General features: G+C 46.3%; 1 protein-coding gene across 1 annotated transcript; it reads right to left on the bottom strand.

Moving 5' to 3' along the window:
* Positions 1-7,367: 7,367 nt before the first annotated feature.
* LOC121083118 (estradiol 17-beta-dehydrogenase 11-like) lies at positions 7,368-15,076 on the bottom strand. The gene is made up of 7 exons (XM_040583102.1): positions 14,777-15,076; positions 12,932-13,039; positions 12,159-12,290; positions 11,039-11,145; positions 9,572-9,709; positions 9,181-9,297; positions 7,368-8,065 (listed from the first exon to the last, which is right to left on the bottom strand). The coding sequence occupies exons 1-7, from the start codon at positions 14,984-14,986 to the stop codon at positions 7,978-7,980; spliced, it is 900 nt and encodes a 299-aa protein (XP_040439036.1). The 5' UTR covers positions 14,987-15,076; the 3' UTR covers positions 7,368-7,977.
* Between the last annotated feature and the right edge of the window lie 49 nt (positions 15,077-15,125).

The raw sequence follows: 15,125 nt of genomic DNA, 5'->3' as shown, positions 1-15,125 counted from the left end.
ACCTGTATGTGCATGGCAGAGACACTGCTGGCCATGAGAAATTTCCAGAAGGTTGTGATCAGACAGATTGACCCATACAGATTGAGTTCTTGGTCAGAGGGTCAAGAAGAGTGCTTTTCAGCAGGCCTCAGGAGCCACAGGCACACAGCTGATGGTCTGATGGCAACAAGTTCGTCAGAGCTTTGTGTTTTGCAGTTTTCTCTTTGCGTTCTGTTGTATTGCACACTGTTATTCTTTATTGGCCTCATAGTTTCTACATCGTATGTCCACATTGTCCAGCCTGGCAGCTGCTTTACTTCCCCAGATTGATTCTCTTCAAGGTTTAACTTCCTACAACTTCTGGACGCTTAAGAAGTTGTAGGAAATCTTTCCTCCCAGCTTCCTGAGATGAGTGCCCCGGATTGGAGCAAGGTCATCACTCTGTTCTGTTAAAAGGTGGGAGGAATCAGTGGGCAGACAGCTATTCTAAATAAGAAACTAATGCCTTTGTGCTCTTATTTCTGGTTTTGAGTTAGTGATACTGCTTGTAATGTATTGTGGCGCTCATCCAACACCCCTGGAAACCACCAAAAAGTCCCTTTGACTTCAGTAATGGTTTGATCAGGCCTTTAACCCACAAAGATGCCATTGTTCAGTTTTGCTGCCATTGGGGGTTTTGGCACGGTACTCCCCTCCTTCCCTCAGATACATATATCTACCAAGTCCTTGCAAGTAGTGATTTACATGTATGGAGTGTAATTTCTGATGACAGCAAGAGGTTACCTTTTCCTAAGTGTGGAGAGACACTGAGGCTAGATTTCTTTGTGACTATTCTGGTAAATACTTTTCCTCTGTTCTCTTAGTAAATATAAAATAACTTATGTGATTGGGTTCTTTTAAAGACTTTAGTTTAAAACTACACTGGCTCATTGGATTAGCAATTGTAGAATCAGAAAACTTCTTCTAGAAAATGCAGTTAATATAAAATTGCACTGTTCAGGAATTACATTTTAGGAAATTGAAATCTGATTAGTCTCCTAATGTATTTAATTAAGTTTGTGCAGCCATCTCCTTAGCTCTGCAACAGTAATTTAAGAACACAAAAGACATATTAGTAGTGAAAGGGGCCTCAGACTCCCAAGCTTTGAACTGTGTCTGAAGTTAGGCAATGTAGAGACTATGGAATTAGAAGTTTCGTAGCAGGATTAATGATCATTTTAAGTAATCTACAACAAAAGAATAAAGCCTGGATGGTTGCTAAGCTACTTGGTTGGTTGGCTTTAAGGGATTTGTAAGACTTCAATAGTTTATCTCCTTGCTGTAAATGCTGACTTACTATACTGAGAAACGCAACAGGTTCTTAAAACTGTCATTTATTGTCCTGTATTTTTCTGCTATTTTTAAACATATTGTATCCAGGATTAATGCTAACAAACTAAGAAATGGTTTCCAACTGTGTCCAGTCAGGCAAGGGATAGACACTTTTATCAAGCAGGGATATTTGAGAACAGGAGTACCCTCTGAAAAAAATAATTTTAAAGTAATTTGATTCCCTGATAGTAAGAATTCTCAAAGAACAGAGAGAGAAATAAACAGATATATGACTAAAGAGCCAACTATGAAAGTTTAAATAGCTGATTTTTTTGTTTTCTTCAGTGTTACTCTTCAGGGGGGAAATGCAGTTCACTTGATCCAAAAGAGAAATCATGACCTGACAGCTCAGAGACAGGACAGAAGCATGGATGAAAAGGGTCTTTGGGTGTTGAGTGATGGTGGCTTTGTGTGCTAAGCTCAGCTAAATCAGTATGTGCCACATATGCCTACAGGGTGAGATCCTGCAGGACCACAAACACCTACCTTGAGAAGGCTTTGGATAGAGGCTGAATGCCTTGTAATTGTATCTTGCCAAGGTGTCACGCAGGGAGCGTAGGTTTGCACTGTGTCCCTTGGCATCATCCAGAGATCCTCGAGTTAGCTGCTGAATGAAGAACAATCACTTTCCCAAACACATTACTACAGAGCTGCACTAACACAGCCGGGCTCCAAGGTAGCAGCTAAGCTTGGAGCTATCTATATATATGCAAAACATCTCTTTCTCAGTGCCTTTGAGCTAGCACTGAGGGAGCTCAGCATTGCACAACACAGGCATTATCTAAAACTGCCTTCAGAATTTTGAGGATCATGCTTTAGGATTTGGTTGTCTATGACCCATATTATGTTTAAGAACTTGAGAGGATCTGATCTGTGCTTAATGTAACTGTGTATGGAGCATACTAAGTTTCATGACTTCTGGGGCTGCAGATATAAAGTGTTGTGTGACAGGGTAAGATTAAATCAATCCATGGCTTGAAAAATAACTATCTGAAAAATCTGTGCTGCTGCTTTGTTATCGGTAGGCTTGGGGTATACATGGCCTTAGATCATCCTGCTAAAGGAGAATACACCCATTTGGCACATGCTGCCATTCCTTCCTTTTTATCTGTTCTTTGCTCCTGAGCAGCCAGAGCTGCAGCCACTCCTGTCCCTGAGTTGGTTACTGATTAACCATATGGATTAGGAACAAAATAATTCTTGTGGGTCAGGAATTCTTTATCTAGGAAATGAACATATAAGCAGTCAGTATAAAGCACGTTCATGAAATGCTGCTTTTTTAAATGATTCTTAGACACTCATTCCTGATGTTATATCCATTACAATTAACAGATATAAAAGGAGTATCCTTTACAAAGTATCTCCACAGTCCTGTGCAGAGATACTCAGTTGAATCTCAGGAGCAATGTAACTGCGTTAGCTGTAACTGTGCTTCTGTTAGCATCAGGTTGGTTTTGCTCTTACATTCTTTGTCCTTGTGAGGAATAAAGTTTAGTTCATGCTCAGTAGAATATTCTTACTGCACCTGTACTCTTTTAAACTTGCTAAAATGAGAAACAGTTATTAAAAGTGTTATTTTAAACTGGCACAGTGGGATCCTGATGTGTCCTGTGGCTGATGTTAGCTGTGTGGCCCAGGCAGAACTTCCTTGGCCGAAAAGGTATCTGTTATATACCAAACAACTGGCCTGTATATATGAAATGCACAGCCTTTGTGAAGCAGGATCTGCATCATCCTATCCCAGAGTAAAGGTTTTCTTTTCCATAAAGAAAAACGATGGAAACCACATATTTTGTCATGGTGACTTAATTTAAAATATATATATATTTGCATTTATTTTTCCTCTGATAAAGTAAACTTAGCTCAATTTATCTTCCTCAATTTTTTTTTTTTTTTGGCTGAAATTATTCATTACATTCACAGGAACTGACGTGTAGCTCTGAGTTACCTAAAAGGGTACTTCCAAGGAAATAGCCAGTTAACCTAAAATGTTTTATCTTTTTTTGTACCGTATTACTTTGCTTGTGGTAAATCTTGGTGTAGCCTCTTCCCAGACAAACTCATTAAAATCCCCTTGGAATTGTGCTTGTGTTTAAAAGGGCTCTTGATACCATTTTATGTCAAGGAGAGAAAGGAGGACAGAAGTGGAAATGTGCCATATGAACAAAGTGTTTAGCTGGGAAGGTAACACTGATAATTAGGTGGTATAGCCAGAACCAGAAGACAGGATTCAAGCCTTTCTGGTATGAAAAAGAGTGAGGGGAGAAAAAATATTTATCTGGAGCTCAGTTCTCAAAGCCTGTTAACTGGTGTTAACTACATGTGTATGCTTTAAGGTCTTTGAGAACTGAGCTCCAGATAATTATTTTTTCTCCCCTCACTCTTTTTCATACCAGAAAGGCTTGAATCCTGTCTTTTGCCTGTATAATTTTAGTGTAACTATACAGAAATCACTAGATGAGGGTAAATGCAGACCACCACCTCCACATAATATTAAGAACAGTTATTAAATGATCTTCAGTTTTTCATCTCTCTTAGAGTACACGTGTCAGTGCTATAAGGCTTGAACAAATTCCTAGGTACTATATTCCAGGTTAACTCTTCAAAGAAACCAGCAGCATTTAATCATCAAAGCTATGTGGTCATCAAAAGTTTAGTACGAGTTCCTGCTCAGTGTTTGGGTTTTTTTTCCATTAGAGATTACTTTGTGATTAGCAAACTGGTAGGTACTAGTGAACATGAGTGCATGGAATACCTTTATATAAAAACACAGTTGCTATGGTCACTGGATTATTTTTGAGCAATAAGCATATCTTCCTGTTGGAGCATCTGTTTAACTGGAATGTTTCTTGAAAAACATTTTGTGATGTTTTGGAAAATTATCATCTAACAGTTGTGAACATTGAAAGGCTGAGAACACAGAGGGGAAATAGTTTGCATGGGAGCATGTTTACTCCTAGTAACACCTGGCTTGTTCATGTAAGCTTATTCATACTCTAAAAGAGGTTTTGCAGTAAAACTGCGATCCTCTTAGTGGCAAGCTCAAACCAAACATTCTGTAAGTACAGAAAGCAAGACACCTGTTTGGAAAAGGGCAAAATGCATGGCCAGATACTAGGTGCAGAATGAAAGAATCTCAGAGGTTTAGAATACCAAAAAATTGATTCAGAATGGAATTTTGGAGACAGTTTTGCAACACAGTAAACAGCCAGTGATCTCAGATACTGTATTTCAGTGGAAAAGTAGGGGGAAAAAAAACCCCCACAACAGAACAAAAACCCCTTTCACTGAACTGCTGGGTTCAAGAAGTTCTGTGCATTTGGAAATCCATGTTCTGAAATGCTGCCTAAAATTGCATACTGTCATTGTCTGCAAGCATTAAAATATTGTGAGTGTTGCCCCGGTCATAAGGCTGAGGCCTCGGTGCTAGCAGACAGTAGCAATAAGATGTACAGCTGTGATTTTCACTTTTAAGTGCCCTAGGTTTGTAACAAGAAACACAATTTGGGACTATACTCAACATTCTGAGTAGGATTCAAAGACTTAGCAAAAATGCAGCCAGAGCCAGTCTCCAAGGAAGAAATACTCTTAGACTTTGCTAAAGAGACACATCAGGCTGCAGTGCTGTGGGGAGCTTTAATCCATGCCATTACAAATTCAGTAAGACTCCATGTGACTGAGATGAGCTGAAGCCACTTATATACTCTTGAAACTTTTACCAATCATGATGAAGACAGAAATTATGAATGTTAAATATTTTCATTAAATATTGTTTTAAATGTTCTTTCCTCTAATAACGAGCCTCTCAAATTTCAGACCAGTCAGGTCCACATATATAGTGGACAAAGGGAAAGTATCACAGCTGCTCCTTTGTTTTATTCAGTGTTGGTTTGGATGGTGTCCTCAGAAGGCTTCCTCTCCTCTTACAAAGAGGAAGGTCTCACTCACGCTGCCTGCCCAGCAGCTCTGTACGTGGGAATGCACTGCCCCCAGACTATGCCAAAGCATGTGCTTCCAGACACAGTTATGGGCCAAAACTATGCCAGGAAGCATGCTAACACTTCAACAGTATGAGTGACTGCAAAACAGTGCACAAGTGTGGCGTCTGGCCATACAGCTCACAAAAACAGCTATAGGGTTTGTGTTACCGGTAGTTCTTTTTCATGCCTCCTGTGCTGGGAAAGAGAGCCTCTGTCAGCTAGCAGGGCAGACAGAGCAGTGGCATCTGCATGCTGGGTGGAGCAGATCAGGGAATACATAGTGTGCCTGGTACATAAAATCCCTGGGAGGGGTCACACTCCTGTACTTTCTGAAAGTGAAACAGCTGGATGAGCTGGGGAAGGAGCTCCACAGACCTCTAGCTCATGTCCCAGTGCTCTAGCTGCACTTGCGTGGAGGAGTCTGGGTTGACTGCAGTGAAGACATTCAGAGCTAAGCACTTCCTAATTTTCTCTTGGAACTTAATTCTGTTCTTAATTAACACATCAGTGTTTGGGCCAGACCCTAATTACACAGCTCAGCGGTGCTGTTATTTTCCTGGCACAGGGCTCCAGTCAGTGCCGTGGCCAAAATGCATGAGGCGGGGAAGCACCGACTCCAAGAGATGCCTCAGAGGGAGGCAGAGCATGAGGCTGGAATCACTAACCTGGCTCATGATGTGTCCTAAGCCAGGTGTGAAGTATTGCTTTTCAAATTTGGTCCTTAGATGTAGGTGCCTATGTGAAGCTTGCTTGCATTGGCTCCTGCTAGGCACCCATAATGACCAGACTTTGGGATGAGCTTCAGTTCTCTATTGTGGCCAGAAAGAGAACTGAGGAGCCTGGGAGGCTTGGTGATTCAATTCTGTCACTGGTGTTCAGGAGGAGAAGGCTTAAATCCTTCCTTTTGTGTCTGTTTATGCCAAGCAGAAAACTTGCAGTCTCAGTCAATGTGGAGAGGAGGCTCTGAGTTGTGACGGGCCTGTCCTCTTAGCAGGAGCTGAACATGAAGCTCAAACAGAAGCAGCACCAAAAAAAAGAACGTAATTCGACACAAGATTTTAAATCACTGTTCTTGGATTCGGTGGATGCCTCTGAGGCAGGCAAAACAGATTTACAAAATAAGTTACTGAACATGCATCCAGATTGGCCTCCTTTATACTTCAGGACTCTCAGCATGCTTCTCAAATGTCTTGGGGTTTGGAGGGTCTTGGATTTAAATAAAAAAACATTTCTAATATTCTTTAATAGCTTTAAATAATTCTTTTAATGCCCTGAATTTTGCAAACCCCTTCTTTCTTTTCCTATCTTGGCTACAGGAATCTTTGCACTGAGAAGCAGAAGATCCCAAGCTGGGAACTTGTGCATTGACACACCTGAATGTCCTGTTTCATGTGCACAAAGGAACCATTTTTGTGCCGTCTGGACTGCCAGCAGCATGAACTCCTACCTGTTGCCACCTAAGAAGGCTTTCCCTTTTTTGAAGAACCTCAGTTTACAGAACAACATGAAATGCTCAGGTGAGTGGGATGGATTCTGCTGGAAGCCACCTGTTTCCAGCAGCATGTTGAGGCCTCCCTCACGTGGCTGTGAGCCAGCAAGGGCCTGGCACAGTCAGGCGTTGCACAAGTAGGTGGAAAGATAATCTGTGCTCTGAAGGGGTCTTTGACCCGTGTGTCACCAGGTGCTGTTCTCTTGTACCACAGGCCAAAGACCTTTGGGGGCCTAACCTGCTGGTCGGGGTGGGCCCTGTCAGAGCATGTGATGAGCAGCTGTGAGGTGGCTCAGGTGGAACCTTCCCCCATGCACTGTCTGCCCCCTGGCCACCTGCCACCCGCACGGGCTGCGCTGCCGGCGTGCCATGCCTGGCCCTGCGCCTCACTGATCCCGATGTGGTTTGCCGGTGTGACCGGGGACCTGCCTCGTCCCTGCGGCCTGGCCTGGCTGTCGGCAGATTCTGCCTGACCCCTTCACCATTGTGGCACCTGCTCCACTGTCCTTCCTTGGACCTGGTTGCCACTTTCATTGTTGAGAGACACCTTTGGGTTAAAGAACTGTATTTATTTGGAATAAGGAATGCTGATGGTGTAAATGCATAATTGATAATCAGTGTAATTGGGTATTGCGCTACAAACGAGGCTGTATTATTTCAGGTACTCGCTACAAAGCACATGAAACTCTTGAACGTTCATTAGAGCACATTTTTTAAAATTTAAAAAGGTGAATTGAGGTGAAACAGGCCACCCACCTCCTCTATAAATTGCTTCCTCCAAGATGCTTTTGCTCAGGGATGAGGCCATACGAACATAGTTGCAGGCAATCCCTTTGTGCTCAAGTAGACAGTGGTGCTGTCTCAGAGATGGGCTTTGAGAGAATCCCCACCTGCCTCAGCACTTGGAGATCGAGGCGATGCAACACACACAGCCAAAGCAGCCCTTTAGACTTCTAGAGCTGCATCTCTGCTTTATTAACACTTCATGTTACGCAGGTATGTCCCTACTGCAGGTGTGGGATAAACCCTTAGCTGTGCTTGGAAATGGCCTGGAAGCATCTGTCTTAGTTCTGCTCTGAATCAAACCAGCTGAGCTACGCTCAGCACATATTTGGGTTTCACTCATGCCACTAGGAAATGAGAATCAAGTTTTGCTTTTCACTGGGTGCTTCTCTGCCCAACAACTGCATCAAACTTGATATCAGTCATCTTTTTCAGAAGATCCAGGGCACGTTCTGGAAACAACCTGAAAGAGATAATAATGTGACATTAAATCTGGCATAAGGAACTTAAATTACAGGGAAAAGTGGCACTGCAGGTGAGGGAAGAGCTGGTCTGGGAGCAGAATGCATGCACACACAAAGACTGAGACAAAGCCTTAACCTGGCCATTATTTCCAGAGAATGCGTAGCCCTCATCAGTCTCTTTCTAGTTTAATTCCAGTCCCACCCATTTCCTTGTATGACACTTCCAGGACAGGTACGTACTGGACATGATTTAGAATGCAATATTACTGCAGGATCTAGGAAGGTTTAATATTGAATATTGATATGTGCATTTGCTTTCTCTTTGATTTCAAAACCTCATCTGGTTAATTGGGGAAATTCCTGGGTAGAATGGAAACCCCCCCAAACATCTTCACACCACCTGATAAAAAAAAATTTTGGGGTTAGACCTAAGTTTGTTCACAAACAAATTGCCAATTGTTTAATGAGATACTGTGGAAGTTAACAGAAAACTTAATTTAGTTGTTCTGATGTGAATTACAGGTTTGGAACCTGAGCTCTGGTAAACATGTCTCCTCAGCAGAGCAGTCTCCCTGGATAGTAAATACGTGTGAGAGCACAAATCTTGCTTTATGTGGCAGAGAGAAGCAATAGAGCCCACTTAAAGCAATTTTCCCAGCCTCTGTGACGTTGACATGAAGAAACAAACACTAATTAGCAGCAGGTCCTCAGCTCTGTCTGGAACTTCTCTGAGGCTGCTGTTTCAGAGAAAGCATTGTTTGCAGGCAAAACGGAAATTGCATTCTGTGGAAAAAAAAAAAAAAAAAAAGTGTTCTCTTGTTCCCCCCCTCCCTCCCTGTCAGTCTGTAGAGTGCTCGAGTTCTCCACTGAGAACAGTTAGCTGCAAAAAGTAGATCATAATGACCTATGAGAAAATTCAACAAAATCTTTCTGTGAATGGTGTACGCTGATGGTCATTAGAAAGAAGCTGTGAACTATGTGAGTACCCTGTGATGTGTTCTAAAATAAAACTTTATCTTTAATCAGATGATGCAAGTTTGAGGGTTGTACACTCAGCAAGTTATATTTGATACAGGTGGGGGTGGTTTTTCTTAGTTTTTTCTTTTCTACTTGCCTTTCAAAAAGTAAACCAAGACGTTGATTTGATGGGACAAAAACCATTTTCTGGTTGGTCAGTATTCCTTCCATCAGGGCCTCTACAACTTCGTCAACCTCCAGAATCTTTCCAAGCCTAGACAAGAACACATACGTGTAAGAGCTACAGCGGTACAACAGGGGCAGTACTAGCTAATGTAGAGTGCTTCAAATACGCACAAACTCAGGTAATTCAAATGCAACCGTTATGCATGTGAACTGGCAGCGCACATTTTCCTTAGCTGGTGCTATACAAACGTTTATCTCCAGCTTCATACAGTCAGCTGGAAAGCAAGGTCTACAGCTGGGGCTAATATGTAGTGCCTTGATGCAGAGAAGGAAGGACAGGGAGGCAGAGTTCTGGTAGTTACCTTGTACTGGGGTTTTTGACAAAGCCCGTGTTTATAAACACGGGACAAAGACATGTAGTTTTGATTCCATCCTTTCCCAGGGTAGATAGCTCCTCTGTCAGAGCTTTATGAAATCCAACTGCAGCAAACTTGCTTGAACTGTGGGAAGGGAAAAGCACAATTGAGAAGGCAGAAATACTGTTTCTAGCTTTCTACAACTGCAAATAGGAGGCAAGAAAATGTAATCCAGCGGACAGACAGGGCAGGGGATAGTTCTAACTTTCCCTGTGCCAGAGGGTAGTGCTGCATTAGATACTGCTGCTTGGGGAAGTAGTTCTGGAATGCAGAGTGGGCATCTTTCAGAAGAAGTTGCCTCAGTGGTGAACAGACAAGACAAATGTCAGGAATTCTTAGAAAATGATAGCTAATGTGCATCAATCTATGGACTTGCCCATTTTCCCATGTAAGAAGATTCTCAGAAGGAACGCACCCAGAGTCTGTACACTTCAGCAGGATGGGCAGAGCAGAAATAGAGAACAACCCTCTACTGCTTCTTGTACCACACAGGAGCATCTTGTGACAGTCGCGTGTGAGTTTTGAAATGGAACAAAGTATTACATGTGCAAAAATTGAGGAACATACTGCCACAGAAATTGGTGCAGGCCAGGAGTATAAGCCAACTCCAAAAGAAAGCAGAGCCAGAGGATCGGTGTATTGACTGCTATTGATTTGGACAGTGTAATCCCAGTAAAATCCCGGGCTCAGGAGCTCTCCCATTGCAAACGGTGAGTGACTCTGTAAGAACGCGTATTCCCAGGAGAAGATTGCTCTGCCTGGAGCTGCTCTAGGTGGCACGCAGAATTGCTGTGCAGTCTAACAGTGTTTCTGTTCACGCATCAGGACTCAAGTGCTTCTAGTAGAAACAGGCCGCGTATCGACCTCTATTGACCTCTCAGTTCCATCAGTGAGGTTGCTCACAACACAGTATAATTACGTCTTCTACCTTCTGGCAGGTAATTTTAGAGTCAGAAATTAACCTTAGGTCATGATGGCAGAAGCATTTCTGTACACTACCGTCACAGCCACAACAGCAGAAAGATCAAAATCTACATACTAGGGTTTTACTTCACAACACTACAAGAACTCACAGGAGCACTGTTTTCCAAGAAGGAGAAGGGAAGAGGATACCTTTTTTGCTAAGCAAAAGTCTGCATCGGTGAGGGAGGGAAAAAAGGAGAAGCTTTCATTAGCTGGTGTGTCTCGTGACTGTTCCTACACGATTGCTCCTGATTCAGTCAGACCTAATGAGCAAATCGGGCAGAACCTCCAGGCATCCTTAAGTGCTGGCTGGTGTGCTTCCTTCCTCCTCAGCAGGGTCTTTGGACGTACCACACCCAGTGGCAAGATGGTTTGGGGTGCACTGTGCTTACTGATGGGGAAGACGCAATTAAAAATAACATGAAGAGAGCTGATTTTAAAATCACTTACCAATAAGCCACCATGAAAGAAGTCACAAAATGACCTGCTGCCGAAGCCACCGTGACAATGTGACCATGGTTGTTGTTCATCATGGCTGGCAGAAAAGCTCTCGTGGTCTTGAAAGTCATTTAAACCAAGAGGCAAAAATGCAGGGGGGGGGAGGGAAAGGTGGAAAAGAACAATGTTTTGTTAGGCATATTCAGCACCGACCCTGACTATGATTAAGAAAGCAATTAATGCTATGTGCTGCACAGCACTCTGATTCTGACAGCCACAGAGACACCTGTTCTCCGTTCAGCTGGCACAACTGGGAACCTGTTTTCCAAGCCGGAATGTTTCAGGAACTCTGCTATAAACAGGAGCTGATTTGCACATCTTTCCTAGGCTGCTTTCTAGGTTTCAGGTGTCAGCAGCAATGCTGCCAGTGTCTCACCCCAGCACAGCGAATACAACACTTGCCAACCTGTAGCTTCTCTTTCCTTTGCCACAAACAAGGAGTCCTTAAGGGCTGAAACCGTCCGACTCTGTAACCCCTGTGGGCATGTGCCCTACCTCAGGGGTCAGCTGTGGGCATGCTGAGGACCCGGGAGGGAAGGTGGTGACACAGCAAGGTACAAACCGCGCAGGGAGGAGCACTCGGGGAGATGAGCCTGGCTGCTGGGTGCAGTCAGGGAAGGTCCAGGCCTGGCTGTGCCCTGCAGCTTACTGGCCATTTGGGCCATGTGCTGGCTGCCCTTTGTGCAGGTCAGCTGATAAAAACATTGCTTTGTATTTTTCAGCTGTGTACCTTCCACCTGCAGGATCTCGGAGCTCAGCTGCAGGTGCCCAAACCACCTGATGCAAAGAGGAACCCTAACACACCTCTGACAGAGACCAACCCATGCTGCTGCAGATGAGGCCGTCACCGGGTGGCTCACACAGAGAAAAGAGAGAATGAAAACACTGGGCCGGGCTCAGAGCAGCAGGAGGTTAGTCAAGTTTCCCAACAGTCAGTCTAGCTGGGTGCCCCTGTGCTATACGCTTCCGAAAGATGCTTTTGTAATTCACTGGTAGCTGAAAAGAGTCTAAATATGCCTCCTGAACAACGCTCCCAAAAAACTATAGATAGGAAGCTGGTAGTGGCCCTTACCCACATGTGAGCAAGAATGTTGACTTCAAACATTCTTTCAATCTGGTGGTCCTGAGTCGAGAGCAGGTCGGCAGTTGTGATCACACCAGCGTTATTCACGAGGATGGAGACATCCCCAATGTCCTTTTTCACCTTTTGGACAGAAAAGAACCCAGAAATGTGCGGGTCATTCACTGTCAAAAACATGCAAGGCTGAGGAAGACAAATGACAATTAATTTAACCCTTAGTGTCATTTCTTCTAGGGAGAGCGAGAGAAAGATTGCGCCACGTTTCCCAACGTGGTAGGTACTGTGCAGTGGTACCATGACACCTGGTTTAGAGCTGATGCTTGTCCCTTAATTACTGTTGGTATTTGTAGCCTTCCAGGCATTGCCCACAGGCACAGTATGCTCTGTGTACTCACAGCTGGGACTATGGACAGGCAGACTGTTCTGAACCAGCTGGGCCATATCCTCGACAGTGAAGTGTTTCATAGGTCCCCAGCGTTGCCTGCGTGCTGTTCAAGAAACTAGAAGGCAGAAGTTTCTTCAGGGGCTGGAAGTCTAAGGAGCAAACTCTGCAATGAGGTGCAATACGCCAGAGCCTCACAAGAGGATGAGACGGCCTGCAATCTCAAAGTGTTACTTCACTCTTTGTACAGAAAGCCGCAAGAAATGGGAAGATTACAAGGGCTGGCACGGTTTGCATACAAGACCTCTTTTCTTGTTTTCCTGACTTTTCTGAAAATCAAGCAGCTCTGGGTAAGCCTTTGGACGTGCCCCTGCTCCCCTACCTTCTCTGCAGCGCTGTAGATTTCCTCCCTTTTGCTGCAGTCCACCACAAAGGCTTGAACAGTGGCTCCCAGCCTTTCACATTCTGCTGCCGTGTCCTCAACGCCATGCTGTACGAGGCAGAAAAGAAAGACACGTGTGTGCAACTGTACCCTGCCCGTGTGTTGCTGCTCGGGCACCACAGCAGACCAGTTAGAGGCTATGGATTTGTCTGGATTGCCTAGCGGCTGCCAAGCCCCTGGATAGTTCCTGGCTACCCAGGGAAAGTGCTGTAGCCAGGGTCCGTGGGAGGACCAGTTTTCCAACCTTAAATTTGGACCCGTGTAGAGTGACTGTCAGAAAGGGAATGTGGCAACGAGAGTGAGTTTGCCTTGGTGAAGCACTCGTAGCTCGGCTGCTGAAAGGGCGCACTTGGTGACTTCACAGCCAGCAGGCGCACATCGTGACTATAAACCGGGCTCATAAACCACAGGCCCAGCTGACACCCCCCCCACCCCCCCTCCCCAAGATACAAAAAGTGGGCCTGTGCATTGCTGTATTCACAGACTGGGTGTGAGACGAGAGGTGTGCTCCAAAGTCCACAACTGAGAGGCATTTCTTACCAGAACTGTTTTTGACATAGTTGTTACAGAAGCTCACCTAAGTCATTATATCAACCCACTAAGTGCAGGCAGAAGTGACTCTGCTGTAGCCTTGTCCCCAGGTTCCAGGAAACCATGCCGATGGGGACCTGTGCAATGAAAAGCTCCAGTTCACCAATGGCCTGGAACAGCTCAGCACTCGATAGAAGCTGTGCAGATCCCTGTGGTGGGTGACTGGGCAGCTCCACTCAGCCCCAGCTGCTGCTGAAGACTGATGGCCGCCAGGAATGTGGACTTTGTCAAGGCAGCTGGCTTGAGGATGTACATTCCTAAAACGTTTGGGATCCACCACCTCCCTTGGCATTGTATTTCAGTGCTTGCTTACACCCACCTTGCAATGTATTTCCCAGCACCAAAGCCAGGTCTTGCTCACTTTGAAGTTTATTTCTTCCCCCCCCCCCCGCCCAGCATTCTGGTTAACGTGGACAAGACTGCTGGGCAGTGGTCCTTTACACACTGGGAGACTAATGCCATGCCTCGTCTCTCCCCTCCATAGTCTGGTCTTAGTTGTAATGGGTAGCATGAAAGGATACTGAAAATAATTGATAATATCATCCCTATTTATAGGGCCCTTGTCTTTTTTTTGGTTGTCTGTATGGTTGTGGGAGTTTTTGGGGTTCAGCTTTTTTGCAGCTTCAGGATGACACGATGAACTCCTCCGGAGTTTGTGGGCCACCGTGCCAGGCACCTTTGCTGTGCCCTGCTCCCAGCCACGCACCCCTCCGCGCAGCCACTGCCACCTGCTGCGCGACATTCTCTGCGTGTTTGCACCTGACCACGCCACGTGCCCGGCCCTTGTGGCGTTCCAGCCAGTTCAGCCGAAACGCGGAGTCTGGGCCGGTGTAAACGTTCACGGCGGAGCCGTCCCCAGGGTGCCTGCGCCCGCCCGCAGCGGGCTCGGCCCCGGCTCAGCGCAGCGGCGCCGGCAGCACCGCCCGGCAGGTGCGCGGCGCGGCCGTGCCCGGAGGGGCGAGCGGGGGTGCCCGCCTCCCTGCGGGTCCCGCGGGCTCCGGCTCCGAGCGGCCGGGCACCGCGTCCCCCCCGCGGCTGCCCGGGGTGGCGGCGGGCCCCGGCGCCCCGCACCCCCCGGCGCAAGCGGGGCCAAACCCCGGAGCGGGAGCCGGTGGCGGCGGGTGCGGATGCGGGTCCCGGGGTGCGCTGCTGGCAGCCCCGCGGCCCCGGCCGGGCCAGGAGCGGCGCCGTTACCTTGTTGATGTCCCACAGCACCAGCCGGCTGTGGCGCCGGGCGAACTCGAGCGCCGTCGCTCTCCCCACGCCGTGGCCGGCGCCCGTGACGAGCACGAGCTCCCCGCGGACGGACTTTCTCCTGGCGGGGACGAAGAGCTTCACGAAAGCCTCCAGGTAGGAGTAGACGAGCGTAGCCAGGAACAGGAGAAGGCCCAGAAACGGATTCATCGTGCCTCCGAGCGCCCTTTGCCCGCCGCACCGAACTTCAACCTATTTTGACGTCGCTGCGAGTTGTTGATTCACCGCCAGCCCGCCAGCCCGCCCGAGCCCGCGCCGCCCGCCCCGTCAGTCAGAGGCCCCGCCCCCG

The sequence above is a fragment of the Falco naumanni genome, chromosome 1 (assembly GCF_017639655.2).
Source record: "Falco naumanni isolate bFalNau1 chromosome 1, bFalNau1.pat, whole genome shotgun sequence".
Classification (NCBI taxonomy): domain Eukaryota; kingdom Metazoa; phylum Chordata; class Aves; order Falconiformes; family Falconidae; genus Falco; species Falco naumanni.
The sequence above is the reverse complement of the archived record's forward strand: the minus strand, read 5'-3'. Positions and strand labels throughout refer to the sequence as shown.